The sequence below is a fragment of the Podarcis filfolensis genome, assembly GCF_964270895.1.
Source record: "Podarcis filfolensis genome assembly, chromosome: 2".
In the NCBI taxonomy this organism is placed as follows: domain Eukaryota; kingdom Metazoa; phylum Chordata; class Lepidosauria; order Squamata; family Lacertidae; genus Podarcis; species Podarcis filfolensis.
Window position 1 is genome coordinate 66142044 of NC_139605.1, and position 25435 is coordinate 66167478.

Here is a 25435-nt window from a genome sequence, read left to right on the forward strand (position 1 = left end):
TGGGGGCTTTGCAAACTTGTCCCCTCTGTGGAGTAGCTGCAATAGAGTAGTATGCATGCACTTCATGAGCATATGATTAGTTGTGCTGCGTTGGTCTGTTTAATTGTGGATTTTACTAACTGATTGCTTGGTTGATTCTGACTGAGAAGAAACAGGGAGAAGTCAGCAAATCAGCAAGTGCTGACAGCACAACAGAAGGCACCCCGACAGATGGCTTCACCGTCCTTTCTACAAAAAGTCTATTCCTTGGGCAGAAGGTAGGTTTGTGCAATATGTTCACAGTTTTTAATAGTACATAGCTAAATAGATATACAGGATTGCATCCAGTGCTTGTCCTGCTCAGAGCAGACCCACTGAAGCTAGTAAGCTGGCACACTTAGGCTTATCAATTTAATTGGGTTTACTCTGTGTAGAAGTTAGTTGGGTGCAACGCACAGTATTACTTAGGAGGGACTTCCTTGCTTCTTCAATGGCTTGGCACACACCCAACTTCCCCATTCTCCCCCACCTGCCGTGATTAACACATCTGGCAAACTATCCTCTTGGAAACAATGGAATCTTTTATATATATTTTTGAAGATTGCACTCATTATTTCTACAGTACACATAGCACCAAGTGTTATGGGGTAAGGGAGGGAAAGTCCAAAAAAGATTGCTGTCTAAATATAAACAAACAGGAGAAGGAGAAGGAGAAATGAAGGTAGGAATGGATGACTATGGGCAAATGCAGCTGCACGTAATTAAAAATGTAGTTACATTCAGGGGTTAAGCCAAAGGCCTCACAGAAAATATGGGGTTTCAGTAGCAGTATGAAAGGGGAGGAAGAAGTGGTAACACATAAAAGTTCAGGGAGCCATGCTAGGGAGGCAGGAAGGGGAAATGGGTGGAGTCATAAATATTCCCACTCGTGCAACGAGGCTTCCCTGCTCCTTCCCAAAATGTGCTCTGGAGGATCAGGAAAACCCCCAGAAGAGTGTGTGAGGGGAAGGGAAGGGAGAGCTATCAGGCAAGATGGAAATCTATTCACCTTAGCACTACATTGAATCCCCTCCATGGTGCCCAGCAAGAAAGCTCTGAGTGGTTGGTAGTGTAGAGGGGAAGGAGTTGAGGACAGGGGGGAAAGGTGTAATGGGAAAGAAAAGGAGAAATGTATTGTGGACAGATGCTATAGAGAGCTTTAAAAGGGGCATCGTGGAATCAGCAAAGTAAAGAATTCTGGTGGTGGAGTTTTGGATAGATGTGAAAAGACTGACTAGCGAAGGAGAGGGAGGAATAAATAAACAAAGCTATGTGCCTAGCTAAAAAGGTTAATTGTGATAATGACTGATGCCGACATCCCTGGATGCAGGTGGTCACCAGAGGAGCACACTTAGCCTCCTAGTTGAAGGCAACAGCATGTTCTGTGATTTAAAAAGCATCTGCACATGACAGCATACTTGTTTTAGCAAACTTGTGCTGAAAATGAAATCGCTTTGCTATATAGTCATCTATGTCTATAAGGCCCTGTTGATACGGCCCCAGTAAATTAAATTTTGGAGAAAAATGCCAGGTGGCATTGCACTAATTAATTCAGTAAATACGTTTGCGGTCTTTCATTCCAACATGCCTTACAATTTAGCTGGCATGCAATATGTGTTTTCCAAGCATTGTTGCCAGTTAATGATAATTTAGAGATTTTTGCAGGGTTGGAGGCATTTGCAGTGAGATCGCTTAACCCTTTTCCCATCTGCTGCGTCTCCTGCAAGCATCCTCCAAAGTATTCCACACACATTCGAGCTAACTCCTAATACTGGAAATGCCTGTCCAGAGGAGGGGGGAAAACTGGATAGTGATTGGAAGGAAAAATCAGTGGTGGGAGAAGGGTTAAGCAGCTCCCCTTCCCAGCCTCCTCCACAAAGGCCTATCCCTCCTTTGTTAAAAGTTAAGAGGCAAATGCAGAATTGGAAACTCTGCAATTGCCTTGTAATATCATGTAGATCCGTTCTTATTGCATGAACCAAAACACTCAGGAAAGGTTTCAGAAACACCCTTCAGAAACTTGATTGTATGTCTGTGTTGCAGTGAGAAAATGCTTTAAAGTGGGGTGTTACATGTTCAGTTACATAAATCACAAAATGATATGTTCCTTTTGCTGTCTTACCAGGGGCGCTCTTTCTTCTGTTGTTGTTGTTGTTGTTGTTGTTGTTGTTGTTGTTTAGTCATTTAGTCGTGTCCGACTCTTCGTGACCCCATGGACCAGAGCACGCCAGGCACTTCTGTCTTCCACTGCCTCCCGCAGTTTGGTCAGACTCATGTTTGTAGCTTCGAAGACACTATCCAACCATCTCGTCCTCTGTCGTCCCCTTCTCCTTGTGCCCTCAATCTTTCCCAACATCAGGGTCTTTTCCAGGGAGTCTTCTCTTCTCATGAGGTGGCCAAAGTATTGGAGCCTCAGGTTCACGATCTGTCCTTCCAGTGAGCACTCAGGGCTGATTTCCTTAAGAATGGATAGGTTTGATCTTCTTGCAGTCCATGGGACTCTCAAGAGTCTCCTCCAGCACCATAATTCAAAAGCATCAATTCTTCGACGATCAGCCTTCTTTATGGTCCAGCTCTCACTTCCATACATCACTACTGGGAAAACCATAGCTTTTACTATACGGACCTTTGTTGGCAAGGTGATGTCTCTACTTTTTAAGATGCTGTCTAGGTTGGTCATTGCTTTCCTCCCAAGAAGCAGGCGTCTCTTAATTTCGTGGCTGCTGTCACCATCTGCAGTGATCATGGAGCCCAAGAAAGTAAAATCTCTCACTGCCTCCATTTCTTCTCCTTCTATTTGCCAGGAGGTGATGGGACCAGTGGCCATGATCTTCGTTTTTTTGATGTTGAGCTTCAGACCATATTTTGCGCTCTCCTCTTTTACCCTCAATAAAAGGTTCTTTAATTCCTCCTCACTTTCTGCCATCAAGGTTGTGTCATCTGCATATCTGAGGTTGTTGATATTTCTTCCAGCAATCTTAATTCCGGCTAGGGATTCATCCAGCCCAGCCTTTCGCATGATGAATTCTGCATATAAGTTAAATAACCAGGGAGACAATATACAGCCTTGTCGTACTCCTTTCCCAATTTTGAACCAATCAGTTGTTCCATATCCAGTTCTAACTGTAGCTTCTTGTCCCACATAGAGATTTCTCAGGAGACAGATGAGGTGATCAGGCACTCCCATTTCTTTAAGAACTTGCCATAGTTTGCTGTGGTCGACACAGTCAAAGGCTTTTGCATGGTCAATGAAGCAGAAGTAGATGTCTTTCTGGAACTCTCTGGCTTTCTCCATAATCCAGCGCATGTTTGCAATTTGGTCTCTGGTTCCTCTGCCTCTTCTAAATCCAGCTTGCACTTCTGGGAGTTCTCGGTCCACATATTGCTTGAGCCTTCCTTGTAGAATTTTAAGCATAACCTTGCTAGCGTGTGAAATGAGTGCAATTGTGCGGTAGTTGGAGCTTTCTTTAGCACTGCCCTTCTTTGGGATTGGGATGTAGACTGATCTTCTCCAATCCTCTGGCCATTGCTGAGTTTTCCAAACTTGCTGGCATATTGAGTGTAGCACCTTAACAGCATCATCTTTTAAAATTTTAAATAGTTCAGCTGGAATACCATCACTTCCACTGGCCTTGTTATTTGCAGTGCTTTCTAAGGCCCATTTGACTTCACTCTCCAGGATGTCTGGCTCAAGGTCAGCAACCCCACTACCTGGGATGTACGAGGCATCCATTTCTTTCTGGTATAATTCCTCTGTGTATTCTTGCCACCTCTTCTTGATGTCTTCTGCTTCTGTTAGGTCCTTACCACTTTTGTCCTTTATTATGGCAATCTTTGAACGAAATGTTCCTTTCATATCTCCAATTTCCTTGAACAGATCTCTGGTTCTTCCCATTCTGTTGTTTTCCTCTATTTCTTTGCATTGCTCATTTAAGAAGGCCTTCTTATCTCTCCTTGCTATTCTTTGGAAATCTGCATTCAATTTCCTGTATCTTTCTCTATCTCCCTCGCATTTTGCTTGCCTTCTCTCCCCCGCTATTTGTAAGGCCTCATTGGACAGCTACTTTGCTTTCTTGCATTTCCTTTTCATTGGGATGGTTTTCGTTGCTGCCTCCTGTATAATGTTGCGAGCCTCCATCCATAGTTCTTTAGGCACTCTGTCTAGCAAATCTAAATCTTTAAACCTGTTCCTCACTTCCACTGTGTATTCATAAGGGATTTGATTTAGATTGTATCTTACCGGCCCAGTGGTTTTTCCTACTTTCTTCAGTTTAAGCTTGAATTTTGCTATAAGAAACTGATGATCCGAGCCACAGTCAGCTCCAGGTCTTGTTTTTGCTGACTGTATTGAGCTTCTCCATCTTTGGCTGCAGAGAATATAATCAATCTGATTTCGATGCTGCCCATCTGGTGATGTCCACGTGTAGAATCGTCTCTTGTGTTGTTGGAAAAGTGTGTTTGTGATGACCAGCTTGTTCTCTTGACAGAACTCTATTAGCCTTTGCCCTGCTTCATTTTGCTCTCCAAGGCCAAACTTGCCCGTTGTTCCTTTTATCTCTTGATTCCCTACTTTAGCATTCCAATCCCCTATAATGAGAAGAACATCCTTCTTTGGTGTCGCTTCTATAAGGTGTTGTAAGTCTTCATAGAATTGGTCAATTTCAGTTTCTTCAGCACCAGTAGTTGGTGCATAAACTTGGATTACTGTGATGTTAAAAGGTCTGCCTTGGATTCGTATCGAGATCATTCTATCATTTTTGAGATTGCATCCCAGTACTGCTTTCGCCACTCTTTTGTTGACTATGAGGGCCACTCCATTTCTTTTCCGGGTTTCTTGCCCACAGTAGTAGATATGATGGTCATCCGAACTGAATTCGCCCATTTCTGTCCATTTTAGTTCACTGATGCCCAGGATGTCAATATTTATTCTTGCCATCTCATTTTTGACCACATCCAACTTACCCAGGTTCATGGTTCTTACATTCCAGGTTCCTATGCAATATTTTTCTTTACAGCATTGGACTTTCCTTTCGCTTCCAGGCATATCCGCAACTGAACGTCCTTTCGGCTTTAGCCCAGCCGCTTCATCAGCTCTGGATCTACTTGTACTTGTCCTCCACTCTTCCCCAGTAGCATGTTGGACGCCTTCCGACCTGAGGGGCTCATCTTCCAGCGTCATAACTTTTATATGCCTGTTGTCTTTGTCCATGGAGTTTTCTTGGCAGGGATACTGGAGTGGCTTGCCGGTTCCTCCTCCAGGTGGATCACGTTTGGTCAAAACTCTCCACTATGACCTGTTCATCTTGGGTGCCCTGCTCGGCATAGTTCATAGCTTCTCTGAGTTCTTCAAGCCCCTTCGCCACGGCAAGGCAGTGATCCATGAAGGGGGCGCTTTCTTCTAGCTAATTATTATTTCATATTGAATAATAGTCCCTTTCCCCAGTGAAGAAAGTGGCTTGGAAGGCGTGTTTATATGTGCATCTAACCTCCAAAGTCATGTTTTTCATTTGGAAATGGAGAAGGTTTAGGGATTTGCACTGAGAAATGCTAACATTTTGTATTTGTTGATATTTTGTATGTCTATTACCTGCGTGGTTTTTTGTTCTACTGAAGAAAATATTATTTTAGTACTTTGTCAAGCTTCATCTGCCACACATTAAAAACTACATTTAGTTCTGGTTACAACAGGCTGGTCTATGAATATATTAAGAAATTGAGTCCCTTGGGAAATCTCACAAGTTAGCAACATGAAGTATCTTCATTCAATGTCTGATTTTTGCTCTCTCTCTGCCAACACCAGTTGGCAAGACTCAAACAGTAGAGTATGAGAAAACATAGAAATTATTATAAGTGCATGAAGTAATTCCCATAGATTCTGTTTAAAAACAGGCCTCGGCATAATTCATTCCAATTCAGAATAAATACATATCTTACATTCGAAAACTGCAGGAATAATTTTTGCACACACATCTCTGACTCCCAAGCCTGTATTCTGATTCTCCATCTGCACTGCTCCCTTCATTTCAGTTGACTCCTTACTTCCACTTTGAAGGCTGGGCTGCTCCCCACAGCATGTCAATGCTTTTTGGCACTTTGTATTTTGTTTGCATTTGAAAAACGGCTATTTTATTTTTCTCCCTTCGCATTGACAAAAAAATAAATTGGAATAAGTAGTAATACAAGAGGGGACTTTGACAGGTGGCTGGCCCTCCCCACCAGTCAATCATGTGACTCACAATGGCTTTGTGTCAAATTTGGCCCACAAGGCAGTTCCTGATATGGATCTGGCGCATGGAGCCAAAAGAGTTCCCTGCTCCAAAGAATGTAAGGTACAAATCATGTAGGGATTTTTAAAAGTACAAAATTGGGAGCCTATGCCACATAAACATTCCCATTTGAAGATTTAATCCCAGGAAGGTTTTTTTAAAAAGGCTTCACCTGAAAGATTATTCTGAAAATACCATCAAGAAGGCACCAGGAAAGACTCTTGTAGGGAGGACATTCCATAACTGGGGGTGCCACCACTGACAAGGCCCTCTCCCTAGCAGCCACCCACCTCACTTTACTTGGTGGGGGCTTCCCTACCAAACTGACTCGTGTGAAAGCTCTTATACTTGGTCTCCTGCAGGAGACATTGTCTTATTTTGGTTACCCGTTTATAGAAAGTTTATTGCACACATTGCACACTGATTCCCAGATAAGAGAGCACTGCAGCCTTAAGGTATATCCTTCTTGAAATTGCACAGACATTCAAAACCATCCCTTCTCTTCCCTACCCACCATATGCAACAGTGAACCAAAATGTCCATTGGCTGCATGTCATTGTAAGATCAGATCAGATATATGTCATGTAAAATGATTGCTGGCAACTTCCTGTAGTTGCAGTAGCAGGTGGTGGGGTGGGATGCCACCACTCAGCAGACCTCAGGTTGGTTGCTGCTACTTATTTGGGGGCAGAGGGAGAGAGGCGAAACCAGGGTTGTGCAAACACACCAGCAGAGAGAATCCGGCAGTCCTGCCAGGGGGTTTGCACCACACCAGCCTCACTGCTGCTTTACCCCTCTAACTCCTGGTAGGCAGTTGTGACATGACCAGTCAGAGTTGGAAGTAAGCACTAGTGCCCCAATATCCACTACTGCCTGGTAGGAAGCCAGCAGAGGTGCTAGGGACCAGACATCCCAGCCTTTCCAGCTCATCCCCATCAAGCATTAAAGCTTGGCAAGTTAAAGCTCTGACCAGACACAAGTGCTTCCTTCCCATGCACAGAATCATGTCCGAGTCTTGAGTTTGAAGCATATTCCATTTTGTTTGTTTACCAGTTAACCTGCCATTTATTTCTGCACCTTTGTTTGCAGTGATGCTACCCCCACCCGCGTTGCAAGTCTTACTTTTCTACAGCTTCTCTGTGATTTCCCAACTGTCCTGTCGTTATTTCCCACCTCATGCTTTTCTTTTCAGCTGAACCTTATTCACAGTGAAATCAGTAATTTAGCCGGCTTCGAAGTGGAGGCCATTATCAATCCCACCAATGCTGACATTGACCTTAAAGATGATCTAGGTAAATGGGGAATGGGCTGCCATAACTAACAGTCACATGGAAATTATGGAATTACTCTCATGTAATAAATGCAAGATTTTGAAAGCCTCAAAATACATAAAAGGGTGGATTATTATTTGTGACTATTACCTCGTTAACTTATTGTTCCATAATAATCAAATGTGACTGTTGGTTCTTTTGGGGATGTTTCGTATATGGATTCTTTGAGAGCTAAAACGGTTAAATATCCGTCATCAAAATAAGTAGTTTCTCCATTCTGATGATTCCTTTCATTGAAGTAGGTAGGGATAGAAACTGATAGTGAGAGATAGTGACCTAATATGCTCGCCTGCTTCCTTCCCTGCTTTTAATTCAATCAGCTTCTTGTTCAGTTATAAACAAAGATTATTTGAATCATACATTGTTGACACTACCTGTATTTTTTAAAAACGCTTTGCTCAAAAAGAAAGTTGTCTTGTCGTTCAAAGGACGTACATTTAATAATAATAATCTATGTGATTTTGTGGAGTACCTCAATCTTCCCTAACCTGGTGTAGGTGTTTTAAACTACAACTCCCAACAAGCAGAAACATGTAATCCAGAACATCTGCAGGGTACTACGTCGGGGAAGGGTGCAATAGCTTATGTTTACCTTAATTGCTTTTAGGTCAGTATACAACACTTTGTTCTTTTTTTAAAAAAAAACCCAGACAGTTAACAACACATAAATACTAATACTTTTTTTAAAAAAATTAAAAGCCAATAAATACAGCACAGACTACATTTTAAAATGAGTTGATTTCAATGACCAGTAAAGGCCTGTATGAATAAATATATCTCCAGGAGGCACTAGAAACACTGCAGAGGTGGCACCTGCCTTATTTTGCTGTGTGCAGAGGAGGAGATTACTGTTTTTCATGATTCCACAAGTTTTTAATAGTTTCTTAATGAAACAGTGAATTTGATTTTGACAACCTGATGATTTTTCTCAGTGCTAGTATGTGCATCAGTAGACAGAGGACACAAGAAAGTTTTACTTAGACCAGTCTTCACCTAAAATATTTTGTGGTTTTTCCTTATCTTTGAAATTTAAACAAATTATCAAAGTGAAAGTGATGAACTGTTTATAAAATATTAATGAGTAAACTTTATCTTAACTTCAAATAACGTGGTCTTAGGCTGTAAATTAACACACACACACACACACACACACACACACACACACACACACATTTCTAATTTCAGGCAAGTTTTACAACAGGCACCTTCCAACCAAAGTTAAGCACTTTCATAACACAATCCTATACATGACTACTTGGAAATAATTCCCATTGAATTCAGTGGGGCTTATGCCCAGGTAAGTGTATATAGGATTGCAGCCTTAGTCCCATTGGGGGACTTTGAGAAAATTCAGCAACTCAATATTTTCAAGAGACCCGCATAAGTCGACTGGATCATGGCTTACCTCCAATATGTCTAGGGAGTTGTGTACGGAAAAATGCAAATAATCATCAAACTGGAGAAGCTAGTTGTTTTGTTGGGCTGGATTATCCAGGTATTGGATGTTGTTACCACATTCCGTAAGATTCAAGTTTCACAGGTTTCGGCAAAGTCAAGAAGGTTGTAGCTGCTGTTGACACATGCTGAAACGCTTTGCCTTGTCCTTGTCCTGTCGGTCAGGTGCTAAAGTTGATGTATTTGATATTTCTCTGCTTCCTCCTTACATCCCCCCCTTTTCTTCGCATACACCTGTACAAAGATTTTTGGGGTTTGGTTGTTATTGTTAATGGCACACATTTTGAAGCCCAAAGGTAGGATAACGAGGAAATGTAGATCCTGTTTTGGGTCTTTGACCAACATGGTTGATGCACATTTGTTTACCTGTTGTAGTTGCAAGTTGTTCAGGCTGACATTGCCACGATCGACAGTGATGCTGTCGTTCACCCGACAAACTCTGACTTCTACACCGGTGGTGAAGTAGGTAATGGAGAGTTCGGTGCTGCAGAGTTTGTATGTGTATGCATGAACCAATCAGCAGCAACAAGCTTGCCCCTGCGGATCGGCATTCTTTTCTCACTTCCAGCAGTCCTGTCCTGTACCGAGTAAAGTCAGGGCCAAATTGGTTAAATGCAAGATGCCTGTCCAATCAAGACCTGGACCATCACTTCGCCTCACTGGCTTTGTTTTCCTGTGCAAAGCACATTGAGGTTAATATTATGGAAGAGGGAGGAAATAGGCACTTACTAATAACAGAATTAGGGACGCGGGTGGTGCTGTGGATTAAACCACAGAGCCTAGGACTTGCCGATCAGAACGTCAGCGGTTCAAATCCCTGCAACGGGGTGAGCTCCCGTTGCTCGGTCCCTGCTCCTGCCAACCTAGCAGTTCAAAAGCATGTCAAAGTGCAAGTAGATCAATAGGTACTGCTCTGGCGGGAAGGTAAACGGCGTTTCCGTGCGCTGCTCTGGTTCGCCAGAAGCGGCTTAGTCATGCTGGCCACATGACCTGGAAGCTGTACGCCGGCTCCCTTGGCCAATAAAGCAAGATGAGCGCCGCAACCCCAGAGTTGGCCACGACTGGACCTAATGGTCAGGGGTCCCTTTACCTTTTTAATAACAGAATTGGAGATCTTTAAGACACATTCATCACAACTACCCGTAATTATTGGGGGAGGGGTGTACAGTTCCACTGGTGTAGTCAATTTAAAGCACTCTTGAAGGCCCATTTAACTCACTAAATTTCCCACATGCTTTTTAAAAGAGGTATGTAGAGGGGGTCCACAAAATACTCAAAAGATTCTGTTTCTTGTCTCATTAGGTAGATGCCTGATTTTTCAGGTACAAAAAGCACACCTTTACACATTTTTTTTAGGAAGCCATCCTCACTTAACTGGCAAGTTTGCTGCTTTAGAAACCCTGCAATTTTTCATTAGCCTGCCGGGGCCTATTTCTGATACTGCTCTTCCCACACGCTCCAAAGGCCACGTGACATGTGGTCCTAAATGGCTTACAAAATTGCACATAGAACAGCATAGGCAAAAATGCATCCTAAATAATAGGCTCAGCTAAGTTAGTAACGCCTATTCCCACTGAAATCAATGTGAATAGTTAGTTATTATTTCATTGGGATCCAAATGAGACTAAGTTGGTCTAGCCAAGCCCTTCATTTCTAAGAACTACAAGTTTGTGTTAACCTAGCTTGCCGTACATCAGGAAAATTCCTGACATGTCCTGGTTTTCAGGTGTAAAAATGGCGTTGGGGGGAATTTTGTAATGGAAAACCCAGGTGTATGGCAATGTGATGGAAAAAGCAGCGGAAGCAGCCCAAAAAACTGAAAATCACTATTTTGGGGTTAGGTGGCTTTCTTAAAAAAAAGAAAAAGGTCAACAATTTTTGGTGGTTTCCTTAAAAAAAACCAAAAAAACTCTTCGGGTGTCAGGAATTTTGCTTTTTGAAATATGACAACCTATAATGAAGATATGCCTTCATGTCAAGTCTCTAGTTGTGGATGGGGAACCTGGGTTGTTTCATTCAGTAGCACACAATCTTCTAATTCCCTTTGACTGCTGGAAGGAAGAACAGAAGTGCACACATGCTTAGCTTCAAATGATTAACTTTTAAAGGCCTTCTAACCACATTATATTTTGGGGGAATATCGCAACAATTTTGCAGACTTGAATTTCTGCATAGCCTGTAGTCACCATTTTGCCAATGCCTGCTTTGTCAGCATGAAATAATGACTTTATTCTGTGGAAGTAACACATATATTTATGCCTGTGATGAGCAAGGAACCATTTAGCTGCAAGGTGCGAAGCTAATGTAGTGTAAAGAGTTAATACACTATTCCCATTTCTTAAGTGCAACTAACCAGCAGTGGTACAGTACAGGTAGGACATGCCTTTCCAGTTTAAATGTTCCTTCTCCATTTTAAAGTAACACCATAAACAAAAATGTTTATCAGGGTTAGCAGATCTGAATAAATCATTAAAAGGCAGCCAATTTCCAATTGTTTATTATAATACTTTCAACCAGTGCTTCCCCCCTCCTAGAAAAAAAGGTGCTCATACTCACCTTGAAGTGAGTTTTTTTAAGCCCCCCCCCAAAAAAACTTTTTAAGCTCCCCCAAAAAACTTTTAAAGCCCTCCCCAAGACATTCCAGTACTGTGTATCCTTGAGTACCCCCTGAAAAAGCACTGCTTTTAATCACTGTGGCAGTGCCATTTGACTTTTACATCTCTAATGCTAATACATATAATTGATAAACGTATGCACACAGGCAAAGGTATAAGCAATTTAAAGGAAGAACAAATATCTGTTCTCCCGAATGCTATTAATCAGTGTTTAAACAATCCATAGATGGAGCTCAATAAATGCAAGATTCAATAATCAAACCCAAACTTGACAAAAACCATTTAATGAAACTTAGATTAGAGCCTTCTTATAAGGCAAAACCTGGACGCGGGTGGCGCTGTGGGTTAAACCATAGAGCCTAGGACTTGCCGATCAGAACGTCAGCGGTTCGAATCCCCGCAACGGGGTGAGTTCCCGTTGCTCGGTCCCTGCTCCTGCCAACCTAGCAGTTCAAAAGCATGTCTAAGTGCAAGTAGATAAATAGGTACTGCTCCAGCGGGAAGGTAAACGGCGTTTCCGTGCGCTGCTCTGGTTTGCCAGAAGCGGCTTAGTCATACTGACCACATGACCCGGAAGCTGTACGCCGGCTCCCTCGGCCAATAAAGCGAGATGAGCGCCGCAACCCCACAGTCAGTCATGGCTGGACCTAATGGTCAGGGGCCCCTTTACCTTTAATTATCTCTTAAGAGAATACCATAAACCTCTGAGCTGAAACTCGTTCCATATTCTTTACGAAGTAGAATAAAATGAATTAATACCTTGTTAGAAGTCTGATAAGATTAGTCTGTGTCGTCAAGCAAAACATAACACATCTTCAGTAGCGTATGCAGAACTCTTCTTCTGAGGCACAATCCCAAATCCGAACGTATTTCACTGAGCATACAATGTGTGCACTTCCATCAGAAACTGCAGTCCCCTTGTCTGTATGACTAAAGTTAATTCATTTCACAAAGTATGGCAGCATTGTGGCTTTTAATACTAACAGCCCAATCCTATGCATGTTTACTTGGGTGTAAGCCTTGCAGAGTTCAGTAGTAAGTGTGTGTAGGGTTGCATCCTTAATACCACAGCCTATGACCCTGAGCACTTGAAAGTTCCACTGAAAGAAGCATTTTACTTCCCAAGTAAATATGTTTACAATTAGGCTTCAGGAATCAATTTGCCAAGCATCTTTCTCAATCCAGAACCCAATGTCATCGTTTCCTTGCCTTGCTACTTGTACGACCTTTAAGCAAAATGCACTGTGGTTTGGGTGCTTATAATTAGGAAAAAAACATATTTTTTTTTTGAGCTACTTTATATTTCTTCTGTGTTAAAGTAAAAGCTGCAAAATAAGATCTAAACCATTTAGTGGTGGACTGCCTTTGTGCAAACCTCAGGCTGTAATTGAAATTGTGCAGCTCCCTTCCTACAGAAGAGCAGCTTTTGTCAAGCTTCTTTAGCCGCAGTTAAGCGATTCAGCAGAGGGATATGTTCCCAAGAGAATCTCCTTATTACTGAGGCTCTTCCTCTTGGTTAAAGGTGGTTCAACAAGCTGGGCAGTTGTCAAGTAAAGCAGCCCGCTGCACTCACAAGACTGTTTCACTCCCGGGGGCCATCTGTTGGGGTCAGGGATGAAGATGAGGTGAGTTTCAAGTTCTTCTTATGGCAAACTTGTCTTTAAAGCAATCTGTGACAGAAAGGGGATCTCGCCCTCTAAGGGAAAAAGTTGGTACATCAATCAAGTGGCACTGAATGAGCATGTTCTCTGGAACGTTGTCTGTTGCCTGGTGCAGACGAAGGCGCTAGGGATGTCACCGCCCTGCTGGCCGACATTGAGAATTGCATCAGAAAATACTTTCAGACAGAATGAAAATGTGTGGGAGGGTGATCTTAAAAAAAAAAAAAAAAAAAAAAACAGAGAAAGAGAGGGAGAGAATAGTTATTCTGGACTCGTCCCCAAAGGTTTAGATCTTACTTTGCAGTCCCCAAAATCTTTTTGCTCGGAGAAATTATGCCATGTAATTGCCTGAAGTGATGAATGCTCTCTCTTGGATGCGGAACAGTCACAACTCTATCCTTGTGCAGGGAGCACTTTGGAGAAGAAAGGCGGAAAAGAATTCCTGGAGGCCGTGGTCGAACTTCGCAAAAAGAATGGGCCATTGGACACAGCTGGAGGTGCAGTTTAAATCCCTGAGAAATCGGGGTGGGGGGAGTGTGAGTGAAATGTGTGTATCATAGACTCCCAGTTGGCCTTTGCAGAAATTCATTATGGAAGAGTTACCTGTGTACATAGTTTTAACCTATCCGTGGTATGTGCATTTATTCAGGATTCTATGCTCACATGTGGGAATCAGGGTTTAAAGATACGGTGGTACCTCGGGTTAAGTACTTAATTCGTTCTGGAAGTCTGCTCTTAACCTGAAACTGTTCTTAACCTGAAGCACCACTTTAGCTAATGGGGCCTCCTGCTGCTGTGCCGCCGCCGGAGCCCGATTTCTGTTCTTATCCTGAAGCAAAGTTCTTAACCTGAGGTACTACTTCTAGGTTAGCAGAGTCTGTAACCTGAAGCGTATGTAACCTGAAGCGTATGTAACCCGAGGTACCACTGTATTAGAAACACATGGGCACTTAGACATTGTCTAGAACAGCTTTTTCCAACCTGGTGTTTTAGACAATAACTCCCATTGGTCCCAACCAACATTGGATGGGGCTGATGGGAGTTGTAGGCCAAAACCTTGGAAGGGCACCAGTTTGAGGGAGGCTGAGTACCAGCAATTGAACCTACAGAGGATGTTGTGTTGTGCCCAATTTTAAAGTGGGAGGAGGTAATTAGGTCATGTGTTTCACAACCAATGGGCTCAGATGGGAGATGACCATGGAGAACTGCCATTCATGTAGTTCCATTCAGTCCACTGGAATTTAAGGATTAAAGTAGTAACTATATACATACTTCACTAGTTCAGTCACATTTGCATTTTTCAAAACGTTTAGAAGATTGAAGTAAGCCATACTTACTTTCCTTTTCCAACCAGCTGTCGTCAGTGCAGGCCATGGATTGCCTGCTAAGTTTGTGATCCATTGCAATAGCCCCAGTTGGGGTGCAGACAAATGCGAGGAGCTATTGGAGAAGACAGTGAAGAACTGCTTGGCTCTGGCAGATGAGAAGAAGCTGAAGTCAATTGCATTTCCTTCTATTGGAAGTGGCAGGTAAGGCTGGCCTATCAAACAAAACCCTATCAGATTTTGGGTGGTTTTGTTTTGCTTTGGGCTTTATGCACCTTTGTGTTCTGGCATCCTCTTAATCTAGCCAGGCAAAAACATTTAAGATGGGTGCAAAGCAGGGACTGTGAGAGATTTGGGTGTGACTGGTGAGGGAGTGTGGCTTGAGAATCCTGAGTCCAGATATATTCCATGCGGGAAAATACTTGTTGGACCATCTCTGCTACTGGTGACTTCTTCCAGAGTTCAAGGCAGGTGGCAGGTATGTTTTGCTGCGTGCTCCTTGTTAAAAAGTAATGTGTGAATGATAGATGTCAACTTTCCACAACATGCTGACCTCTGGATCTTTTGGGATACCTCTCTCGTCACCCCTGGCCACTATCTGTGCTGGTTGGGGATAGTAGAAGTGGCAATCAAAAATAACTAGCTTGGGGAAAAGCTGTTTTTTCAGGAGAGTGCTTCTTTCCCTTCCCTCCAGTCTCCCTCCCAGTAAGCAGCAATGGAAGAAAGCTAGTTTTGCATTCATCCACTCCAGAACTGTGAAAGCATTTTCCAAACACTCTGTATCTCTCTGTTCCTGCCCACTTTCAAGACTGGCTGGTCCGTCTTGGAAGTGCAGGCTGAAAGAGCTTTTTCACTTTAGGCAGGAGCCAAAATAACAATATTGAAAGAATGCATAGATGGCAAACACATTTGAAGAGGTACTGCAATCAGTAAAATGGCGTTGTACTGTTTGCTTGCTGGGTGGTGCCAACACTAGCATTTTTTCAAGAGAATAGGCTACTTTTCAAAGGTTGGCTCATCTTAGCGTAGGATGTTGTCTTACACTGAGTCAGACCATTAGACCATTAGCTCAGCAATGCAGCTGTTTAGGGCTTCAGTCAGGACATGCCAAACCCTACCTAGAGATGCAAAGGTTTGAACCAGGGATCTACATGGAAAGCAGATGCTCTCCCGTTGAATTACGGCCCTTCCTGTCATTGGCTCCTTCACAGAGCTGTTTTGACCAAATTCTATCAAGTGCGGAGGGGCATGAAGGTCTCAACTTTAAAACAATAGGAAAAGGAGACAGTGTTTAGTAGTGTGTGATGGAAGAGAAGTTTAATATTTAAATGACAGAGGTCACTTTCAATGACAAGTGCGTTCCTTCAAAGCATGACATGCCCATCTTGCTATTTCAGTTTACAAGTTTTAGGAAGTAACAAACCTATTTTAAAACAGGAACAGTTTCTAAGGCTAGCATTTTCTCTCTGAGCCAGCACGGGTTCTGGGACACGCATCTGTCAAGCAGACACTCCTCATTAAACCTTCATAAACAGCCCCATTCATGTTTATGACTGAAAAATGGGTTTACATGGGCATGAGATAGATCGATATTCCCTTTTCAACAGGATAGTGGGAGGATTAGACCATTTATAGCAGTTAGTCTGCCAGATGCTGTAATATACTAGAGCTAACTTATCTAGACCAAATGTGTAAGAGGTCTCTGGAAAAAATAGTTGTAAAGTTCTGTATAACAGAACTAAAAAATAATTACTATGGGTAGTTCAGATTTCAACATCAGACCTTCTTTTAGTGCAAAATTTCAGCATTAAATAATATCTGGTTTCCATTTTAGTGTCTATCTCCCCCAAACCACCACCCCAAAACCCTGCAATACCCTATCCCAATCACACATTGACACAGGTATGGCTGTTCGCCCATAACCACATACACACATCTCCGTACGAGTGAGAAGCAGTTCTGTAAAACTGTAACATGAGCCTGCCTTATTGAGATATCCCTATTAGGACAACCAAGAATTCATTTTTCTCCTAGAATATACAAATACAGGTTGAAATGTTTCAGAGGTAATCTAACAAAGCTTGAGTTAAAATTAACATCGCATCTGCATAAACGATATATACTTCTGCAAGTTTCTGTGGGGCACACTAGATGCAATGCCATTTGTGCAGTTTGCAATTGCATGAGTGGCTTATTAGAAGCAAATGATAGGACCCTGGCACCACACTGTGGGCTTTAACCCTTTCCCTCCTCCCACTGTGGTCCTGATCAATACACCAATGTAAATATTAAGCATGCCAATGGGGAGGAATCCAGGGATGTCAATGATTTAAAAAACAAACCAATCTGCCACACTAGGGATCTGATCCCTGTTGGGGGATCTTGCACTTCAAAATGCCCATTTTTTGTCTTTGCTAATTGTATGAATAGCATCTCATCTAGTTTGGCACTCAGTGAATCTTGACATCAGACCCATGTCTTTTAGCCATCAGACTTTCCCCCTAGAACTTGCAGCCTAGGCATCCTGCTATAGAAGCCTGGTTACAATTTGGTAATACATATGGCAAATAAGTGTTCTTTGGAAAGTATGGTGTTGCAAACGGCAAGCTTATTGAGCCAACGTTATCTTTTTCTTTCTCCCTATTTTCTCCTAATAGGAATGGTTTCCCAAAACAGACTGCTGCCCAGCTGATCCTGAAAGCCATTTCCAGCTATTTTGTGTCAACAATGTCCTCTTCAATCAAGACCGTCTATTTTGTGCTCTTTGACAGTGAGAGTATAGGGATTTATGTGCAAGAAATGGCCAAGTTAGATGCCAACTAAGTCGTGAAAGCAAAAAGTCCCTGCCTCCTTGCCCCTCCCCCTCCAATTCTTTATTCCTCATTGTGAGACAGAGCGGCCCTTATTTTTAACTTTGCTCATCTAGGGGAATAGAGGTAGGGCTTTTTTGACTTTCTAAAATGTTTTTATGTTGGCACTGATAGTTGGCATTACTGCTGTTGATGCACTGTATTCCAGGCATTGTCTGAATTTAGTGTAATCTAGGAGATTTTATAGTTTTATTTTAATGAAGTACAGATTGATGCAGAAGTTGTTAGCAGTACATAGTCTGTTATTCGTGGAAGAAACCGGCAGACCCTATTTTGTAACTGTGTTGTGGTGCTTTTATCAAGTGGCGTTCCTTTCTCGTTTTTTTAAAAGAAGAAGAAAAGATGCTACACATCTTATTTGTGTTTACGTCTTGTCCCAATGATGGATCTGATGAGAAAAGAACCCTGTTGCCCTTAATTATAATTGCAATTTGGGATTTGTGTGAATTGATTTAGTAAAATGTTTAAAATGTTCTCGTTGGTGTGTTCTGAGTTAATGGGTTGCAAGCCTCTGACAAATATGCACCAACAGCTGTCGGATGTCAACTTGAATGAACAAACAATGCACTTGTCTTTCAGTATAAATAATTACTAATCAAGTACTAATTGATTTAGCTCTTATTGTGTAAATATGCAAAAACATCCACAGGGTTATTCTGCATTAGTTTTCAATATTCTATGGCCCTTGTTCCAAAAGGATTCACTTCCCTTTGGGCTGTGAGACATTTTCGTTTCAGGTCTGGCTTCCATGTTTGCCTTGCTGCCTCCTTGACCTCAGTTACACATACAGAAAGCTTTGCTGGAGCCACCCAAAATTTAGCAAAAAGTGTGCTAGAATGTTGGGCATTTTGGAAAACTTCAAGAACAATCACAGAATGTAATTTAAGAGTTAAGAACATTAAAAAATCCCTGCTGGACCTAAAGGGGTTTGTGTAATCATGAGATGGAGAATGTGTGACCCTCCACAGTTTGTTGGACTACCTGACCACTGGACACCCTGGCTGGTGCTGATGGGAGTTGGAGTCCCACAACATCTGGAGGGCCACAGGTTACCCACCCCTGACTAGCCCAACATCCTGACCAGTCAATGGCCAGCCAGATGCTACCAGGAAACCTACAACAGAGCTGTTGAACTGGTTGTAAGGAACAGGGACACGGGTGGTGCTGTGGGTTAAACCACAGAGCCTAGCACTTGCGGATCAGAAGGTTGGCGGTTCGAATCCCCACGACGGAGTGAGCTCCCGATCCTCGGTCCCTGCCCCTGCCCACCTAGCAGTTCAAAAGCACGTCAAAGTGCAAGTAGATAAATAGGTACCGTTCTGGCGGGAAGGTAAACGGCGTTTCCGTGCGCTTCTCTGGTTCGCCAGAAGCAGCTTAGTCATGCTGGCCACATGACCCAGAAGCTGTACGCTGGCTCCCTCAGCCAATAAAGCGAGATGAGCACCGCAACCCCAGAGTCGGTCATGACTGGACCTAATGTTCAAGGGTCCCTTTACCTTTACCTTTAGGGAGCAGGTAAGCTTGAAATAACTGACCTGCAGGATCAAACCAAATGCCCTTAATCTAGTCCAGCATTCACCCTCCATTTCCAGCAGCAGCCAGTTACATCACAGAAACTCTCAAGCAAGGCACAAGCAAGGCTCTGTTGTCCCACCCCACCCCCGGCACCTGGTAATCAGAGTCGTAAAGAATAAAAATATGATGTGAAGCTGCATCCTGGTTTCTGTTTTTTTAACTTGTTATCTGACACTTACTGGAAACTATTTGTGAGGCTCACATATATTGCTTCTAATTCCAGAAAATATATTATCAGCTCAATTGCTGCTTTAAAATTTTTTTTGCCTGGTTTGGAAGCTCACTCAGAGCAGTAGAAATCATTTTACAGTGTTTTATCTAGTTGGTGTTCCTCCAGTGATGGAAGCAGAAGAGGGAGTGAGACCATTTCTTTTTATTCCGATTCTCCTCTGGAGCCCGCCCTCCAGTCCCCACCCAGACTCCAAATCTGCTCTCCCAATTTTCCAGAGTGGATTAGGGGGACACAGGGAAGAGAGGAATAGAAGTGGATGCACACCAATAGGATATCTCCCATGAACCATAACATAAGAACCCTTGAGAAACAAATTTTCTTTCAGAGTGTCTCAGATTCATCCTATTACTTCCTGCAAAGTTTTTCCTTGACGGATTTTAGCTTCGGTCATAGCATTACTGAACAGAAAGATTGCATTAAAACAAAAGGTGTGGCTGAAGATTTTATTAATGAATACTTCCTTGGAACAGATCCCAAACTCCAACTAACTTTGCTCCATCAATACTTGCATTGTTAAACATTAGCTGAAAGTTAGTGTAAAAAGCAAAAAAAAAAAAAGGATTTTTCTAGGCTTCCATACATTCCTGAAAGTGCATTTTGTATAAATGCCACTAGATGTCAGTAAAGGGATTGCAAGAACCTGGAGAACTGCTTTGGAACTTTCCTTGTAAAACACCCAAGTTTAGTTTGTCAGCACTTTTCAAAGTGCCATGGTATCTGTGATCTCCCTAACACAAATGGAGAATTAGATGCCCTATGTTATTTGCAAGGAAAATGCTGTGGGTGTGAGAATTTGAAACTACACCATGATATTGGATGTCAGGATTGTGAAATGACTGCATGCCATCTTGCATCATTTTTAGGCGGCAAATGGAAAGCAAATGTTCTCATCCAGCACAGTGTTCTGCAAGTGTAATTCAAATAGTGGGTAGAACATATAGTTTACATTATCTCTCATGCTGAAAAAGGTAATTGACAAATATATGCCTTTCTATTTTTTTATAGTGGGATAGGAACATGGCATGTGGAAAGCTGAGTCAGACCATTTGTCCCTGAAGCTAAGTGTTGTCTGCAATGATAGGCAATGGCTCTCCAGGGTTTCAGACCTTTTGCATGCAAAGCAGATGCTCTACTACTGAGCTACTATCCTTATTTGGTGTACCTGGGGATGTTCTTTAGACATTAAACACTTTAAGTTGGCCTGTGGACCATGTCAAGAGTCTTCTTTGGCGATCACTCGTAGCCGAGTAAGATTGTCTTCCATAAACACGGTTTTAATAATGAGTCCGTAAGTGACTGTTGAGGCCAGTTCTGGATCCTCACGTCCTTCACAGTGGGGACGTAGGATTCCAGGCGGGAGTTGATCATGGTGAGGGCTTGCCAAGCGTGCCTTCCTCTTAGCACGTTTCTCCCTTGCGTCCTGAGTTCGAGTGTCTTCAAAGCCCATGACACCTTTGGTAAAGGCTGTTCTCCAATTGAAGAGCTTGCAGGCAAGTGTTTCCCAATTGTTGATGTTTATACTACATTTTTAAAGATTTGCCTTGAGAGAGTCTTTGAACCTCTTTTGTTGACCACCAGCATTACACTTTCCATTTTTAAGTTCAGAATTGAGTAGTTGCTTTGGAAGACGATAATCGGGCATCCAAACATGACCAGTCCAACGAAGTTGATGTTGAAGAATCATTGCTTTGACACTGGTGATCTTTGCTTCTCCCAGTACGCTGGCACTAGTTCACCTTTCTTCCCAAATGATGTGTAAATTTTTTTGGAGACGCCATTGATGGAATCATGTCAAGAGTATTCACATGCTAGGACACTGTTTCTGCTTATTTCCATCCAAAACACAGGTATGCATGTGTTCGCTCTCTCTCACACACAGACACAGAGGTATGTAGTACATTTGTTCTGAGTTTATTCACAGCCTGAGATTCCAGGGTTTCTTAGCCCCAGTCTTCAGCAGCAAATGACAGCCAGGTCTGTCCAACCCAAGTCAACCAGTGAGATTTTGCCAGCAGAGATTTTGCAGCCTCTTCTATTTCCGGGCCAGACTATCCTGAACTGCAAATGACAGCCACCTGTACAGAAGATGCCCCAGCGCCTCTTGTGGGCTCTGTGGCACTTACTTGAATTGGGGCTCACGTACTGCTCTCACCATTCCCAGCCAGAGGTAGATTATTTATTGAATTTATACTTACACCCTACTATTGCAGTCACAACCTTCAGGGCAGCTAGCCTCACAATCTGCAAATTTGTTTCCTCTGTATGCATGAAATAACCTCTATCCTGCTCTTCCTACATAGGGCAATCACAGCAGTGCCCAGGAAAACAGGAAAACTATATATTGTGAAATGATACAAAATAACTGACACTAAAGCAGCCAAACTATCTAGGACGACTCACAAACATTCCTGAAATGGTACATTATGACTGCATCTAATACTCAAACTCACTTTCAAACAGGCTTACACCGATCCTAGCCCAACTGCACTTGGCTGCCGATTAGTTTCTAGGCCCAACTCAAAATGCTGGTTTTGATCTATAAAGCCTTAAACGCCTGAGGAGCGCAATACCTCAAGGACCCCTTCTCACCATATGAACTGACCCGGACCTTGCAATTATCAACTGAGACCCCTCTTTGGGTGCCCCCTCCATGAGAGGTCTAGAGTGTGGCAATACAAGAACAGGCCTTTTCTGTGGTGGCTCCCTGTTTGTGGAATTCCCTTCCAAGGAGGCTCACCTATCATCTTCATTACATACCGTATTGGCCCGAATATAAGCCGCACCTTTAAAATTGGGGGGGGGGAGGAAAAATACCCAAATATAAGCTGCTCCATTCCTTGCTGCTCCTGGCTGCATACTTGGGGTGGGGGAGCCTTGCTGTGTTGCCAGCGGCCTTTCCCCTTCCTCGCTCTCTGCCTTCCCAGCCTTGGGGGGGAGGACAGGGGACTACAGATGGGGCAGGCGCCACTTTGCCATGCTGTTGGTGCTGTTTGCTCCATGCTCCTGGCTGCATACCATAAGGTCGAGAATATAAGCCGCACTTTAACTTTTCATGATCAGAATTCGGGGGGTATAAAAATTTGATGATGATGATGATGATGAGTCTGAGCAATGATCAAATAGCTGACAAAGTTCACACACCCACAACTTACACACTCCTATTACAGGTTGCTTTCTTTGAAGGTAACTTAATTCAAGGCACTTAGATGTGCCTCTTTTACGGTGAACGGTGCTTCTAGTCTAGCACTACTTAATCAATAATTTTTTCATTGTAAGCCACAAGTAGAATTGCAACTGACCTTTCACACTTGGGGGAATGTTGCATTTTTTTCTAGGTGTACTAATGTTGCATTTTTTTCTATGTGTACCCTCTGTGTTCCATCCACTCAAGCCTCATTTGGAGGTTTTCAAGCAGAGGTTGGAAGGCCATCTGTCATGGATGCTTTAGCTGAGATTCCTGCATTGCAGGGGGTTGGGCTAGATGACCATTGGTCCCATTCCAACTCTAAGATTCTATGCTTCTAAGCCATGGCACAGTTGCTGTGGTTGCGGGCATTTGAAGCTCCTTGTGATGGAGCTGACCTTGGTCAACTCCATTTATCCATCAACCAACAGACACACCCAATGCCTACGCCCATCCATCTGACATCTGTCATCAATGAAAGCTGTGGCCTTATTTCATTCCAAAGCGCTTGTCCCATCTCTTTTGTATGTGCTGTCACCCCACCACTAACTCCACTATGACTGGGCCCACAACAAACACTTTGGCGGAGACTTTGTTATCTAGTGGGGAAAGCTTGTTGAAACAAAGAAAACTCTCCAATTGTTCCTGGAAAGTGTAGGTAGTTGGCACCTCTTGTATCTTATAATACTGTATAGGTGCCTAGTTGCCGTGGGTTCACTTGTCTGATACATCACCACATCAGAAACCTTGTCCTTTTATAAAGATGGAGGAGAAGCACTAAAGGCATACAGTTGTGGAGATTTTGCTACTCTTCTTGTGGGGAGGGACTATGGGTTAGAACAGGGGTCAGCAAACTTTTTCAGCAGGGGGCCGGTCCACTATCCCTCCGACCTTGTGGGGGGCCGGACTATATTTTGAAAAAAATATATGAATGAATTCCTATGCCCCACAAATAACCCAGAGATGCGTTTTAAATAAAAGCACACATTCTACTCATGTAAAAACACCAGGCAGGCCCCGCAGAACCAGTGTGGTGTAGTGGTTAAGAGCGGTAGACTCGTAATCTGGGGAACCGGGTTCGCGTCCCCGCTCCTCCACATGCAGCTGCTGGGTGACCTTGGGCCAGTCACACTTCTCTGAAGTCTCTCAGCCCCACTCACCTCACAGAGTGTTTGTTGTGGAGGAGGAAGGGAAAGGAGAATGTTAGCCGCTTTGAGACTCCTGAAGGGGAGTGATAAAGCGGGATATCAAATCCAAACTCTTCTTCGTCACAAATAACCCAGAGAATCGTTTTAAAGAAAAGGACACATTCTACTCATGTAAAAACATGCTGATTCCCGGACTGTCTGCAGGCCGGATTTAGAAGGCAACTGGGCCAGATCCTACCCATGGGTTAGAAGCAAAGCACAGATAACCTTCTGAACCAAAGTTGCCATGAAGACTATGATAGACCAAGAACCATCAACTTAATTTGATGTTTTGAGGTTAACATTCTAGATTTCAGCAGAGCATATCTGCTTAAAACAGACACAATTTAAATCAGACCTATATATTCCATGATTGCACACAAGCATAGTTGAAGCACAGAATTTGCTACTGAGCATCTCATGTTTCTTTTTACAAAGCTAATTTCCAGCACATATGATTGGAAAGATGGGTGTTTTGAATGGTGCAAAACCAGTGGGTGCAGGAATGATTTATTAGCAAGCTGGTTTTCAAATTTTCCTGTGTGTTCCGAACATCAGTGTAGTAGCCAAATATAGAGAGAGCAACTTCTCTATGGCCAGTAAACCTGAATGGAATGTTTTCTTTTCTTACAACTACTGAATAACTCTATTGATTCTGGAGGGGTAAGTTGGGGGAGGTAATTCAATCTGAATATAATATTTTTTATTATTATTTGTCAAATAATTTCCCCCGAGGAAGATCACTTAAGTATGAAATGCTCTGGGAAATTTGGAATCCCTATGGTTAATAAATCTTCCCTGCACCAATCAGTTTTGCCTAATCATTATTATTCCAAATTATTTTTTACAAGCACTGAGCAATGTTGCCTAATGCAAGTACAGAAAACAGATTTGCTCATTTTAATATTGTTGGGTTTTACTGACAGATATCAACCACCTTAATATTAACCTTTCTTTTATTTGTTATCACATTAACTATAGGTCACTTTTGTGCACAGGTGCACTAAAAGCAGTATATGATTAAAAGCAATATGACAAATCAATTTAAACCATAATCAATAAAACAAGCACTGAAAGGCAGCATCAAAACAGTAATGCCAGGCACTGCAGTCCAATCCTACACATGTCTACACAGAAGTAGCATTATCAGACAGGCACCTTCTCTGTTGTTTTTTTGTGGTTGTTGTTGTGTATGTGTTTTTTGCTAAATACCTTCCTTGTTCAAACCTTCCAAAATCTTTATTCCAGTTGGTATCTGTCTTGGGTTTGAATTGACTTTATGTATGCACTGTTGTTGCTTTAAACTGTTTTCATAATTGTTTTATTTTTCCATTGTTTTAATTGCTTTTGTATGTGTAATTGTTTCATGATATTGTAAATCACTGGGATGCTTCATGGGAAGTGATTCATAAATGAATTTATTAATAATAACTCAATGAGGCTTACTGCTGAATGGACACATAGGATTGCCCTGGCAATAGCCCACTAAAAGTGAGTAGAGATTGTCATAGCTGGTGAACCAACCAACTCTGCTAAAAGGCGATCCTAGATATGCACCTCAAGGAAGCTACTGGAGACCCTCTGATGGGGCCAATGGCACAAGCATCAAATGACTGGAAATTATTTACAGTTGAGTTTCAACTCATTTTTCTACTAGCCTTAGTTTTCCTGCGCTAGCTAAAGTTCATACTGGAGAAATGTGGGAGGATAATTTTC

The 25435-nt window shown here is 42.6% G+C and overlaps 1 protein-coding gene across 3 annotated transcripts in view; it reads left to right on the forward strand.

Annotated features, from left to right (window-relative positions):
• Positions 1-18015, forward strand: part of MACROH2A1 (macroH2A.1 histone) — a 46645-nt gene extending 28630 nt beyond the window's left edge. For 2 of the 3 annotated variants that reach the window (XM_083600033.1, XM_083600034.1), the window contains exons 5-9: positions 150-257; positions 7477-7576; positions 13754-13843; positions 14701-14875; positions 17329-18015. In XM_083600033.1, the coding sequence (XP_083456159.1) occupies positions 150-257; positions 7477-7576; positions 13754-13843; positions 14701-14875; positions 17329-17494 (639 nt within the window). In that variant the 3' untranslated portion in view covers positions 17495-18015. Of the gene's footprint in view, positions 1-149; positions 258-7476; positions 7577-9445; positions 9537-13753; positions 13844-14700; positions 14876-17328 lie in introns of all 3 variants that reach the window. The other variant, XM_083600035.1, reaches the window with a different exon arrangement.
• Positions 18016-25435: the final 7420 nt, after the last annotated feature.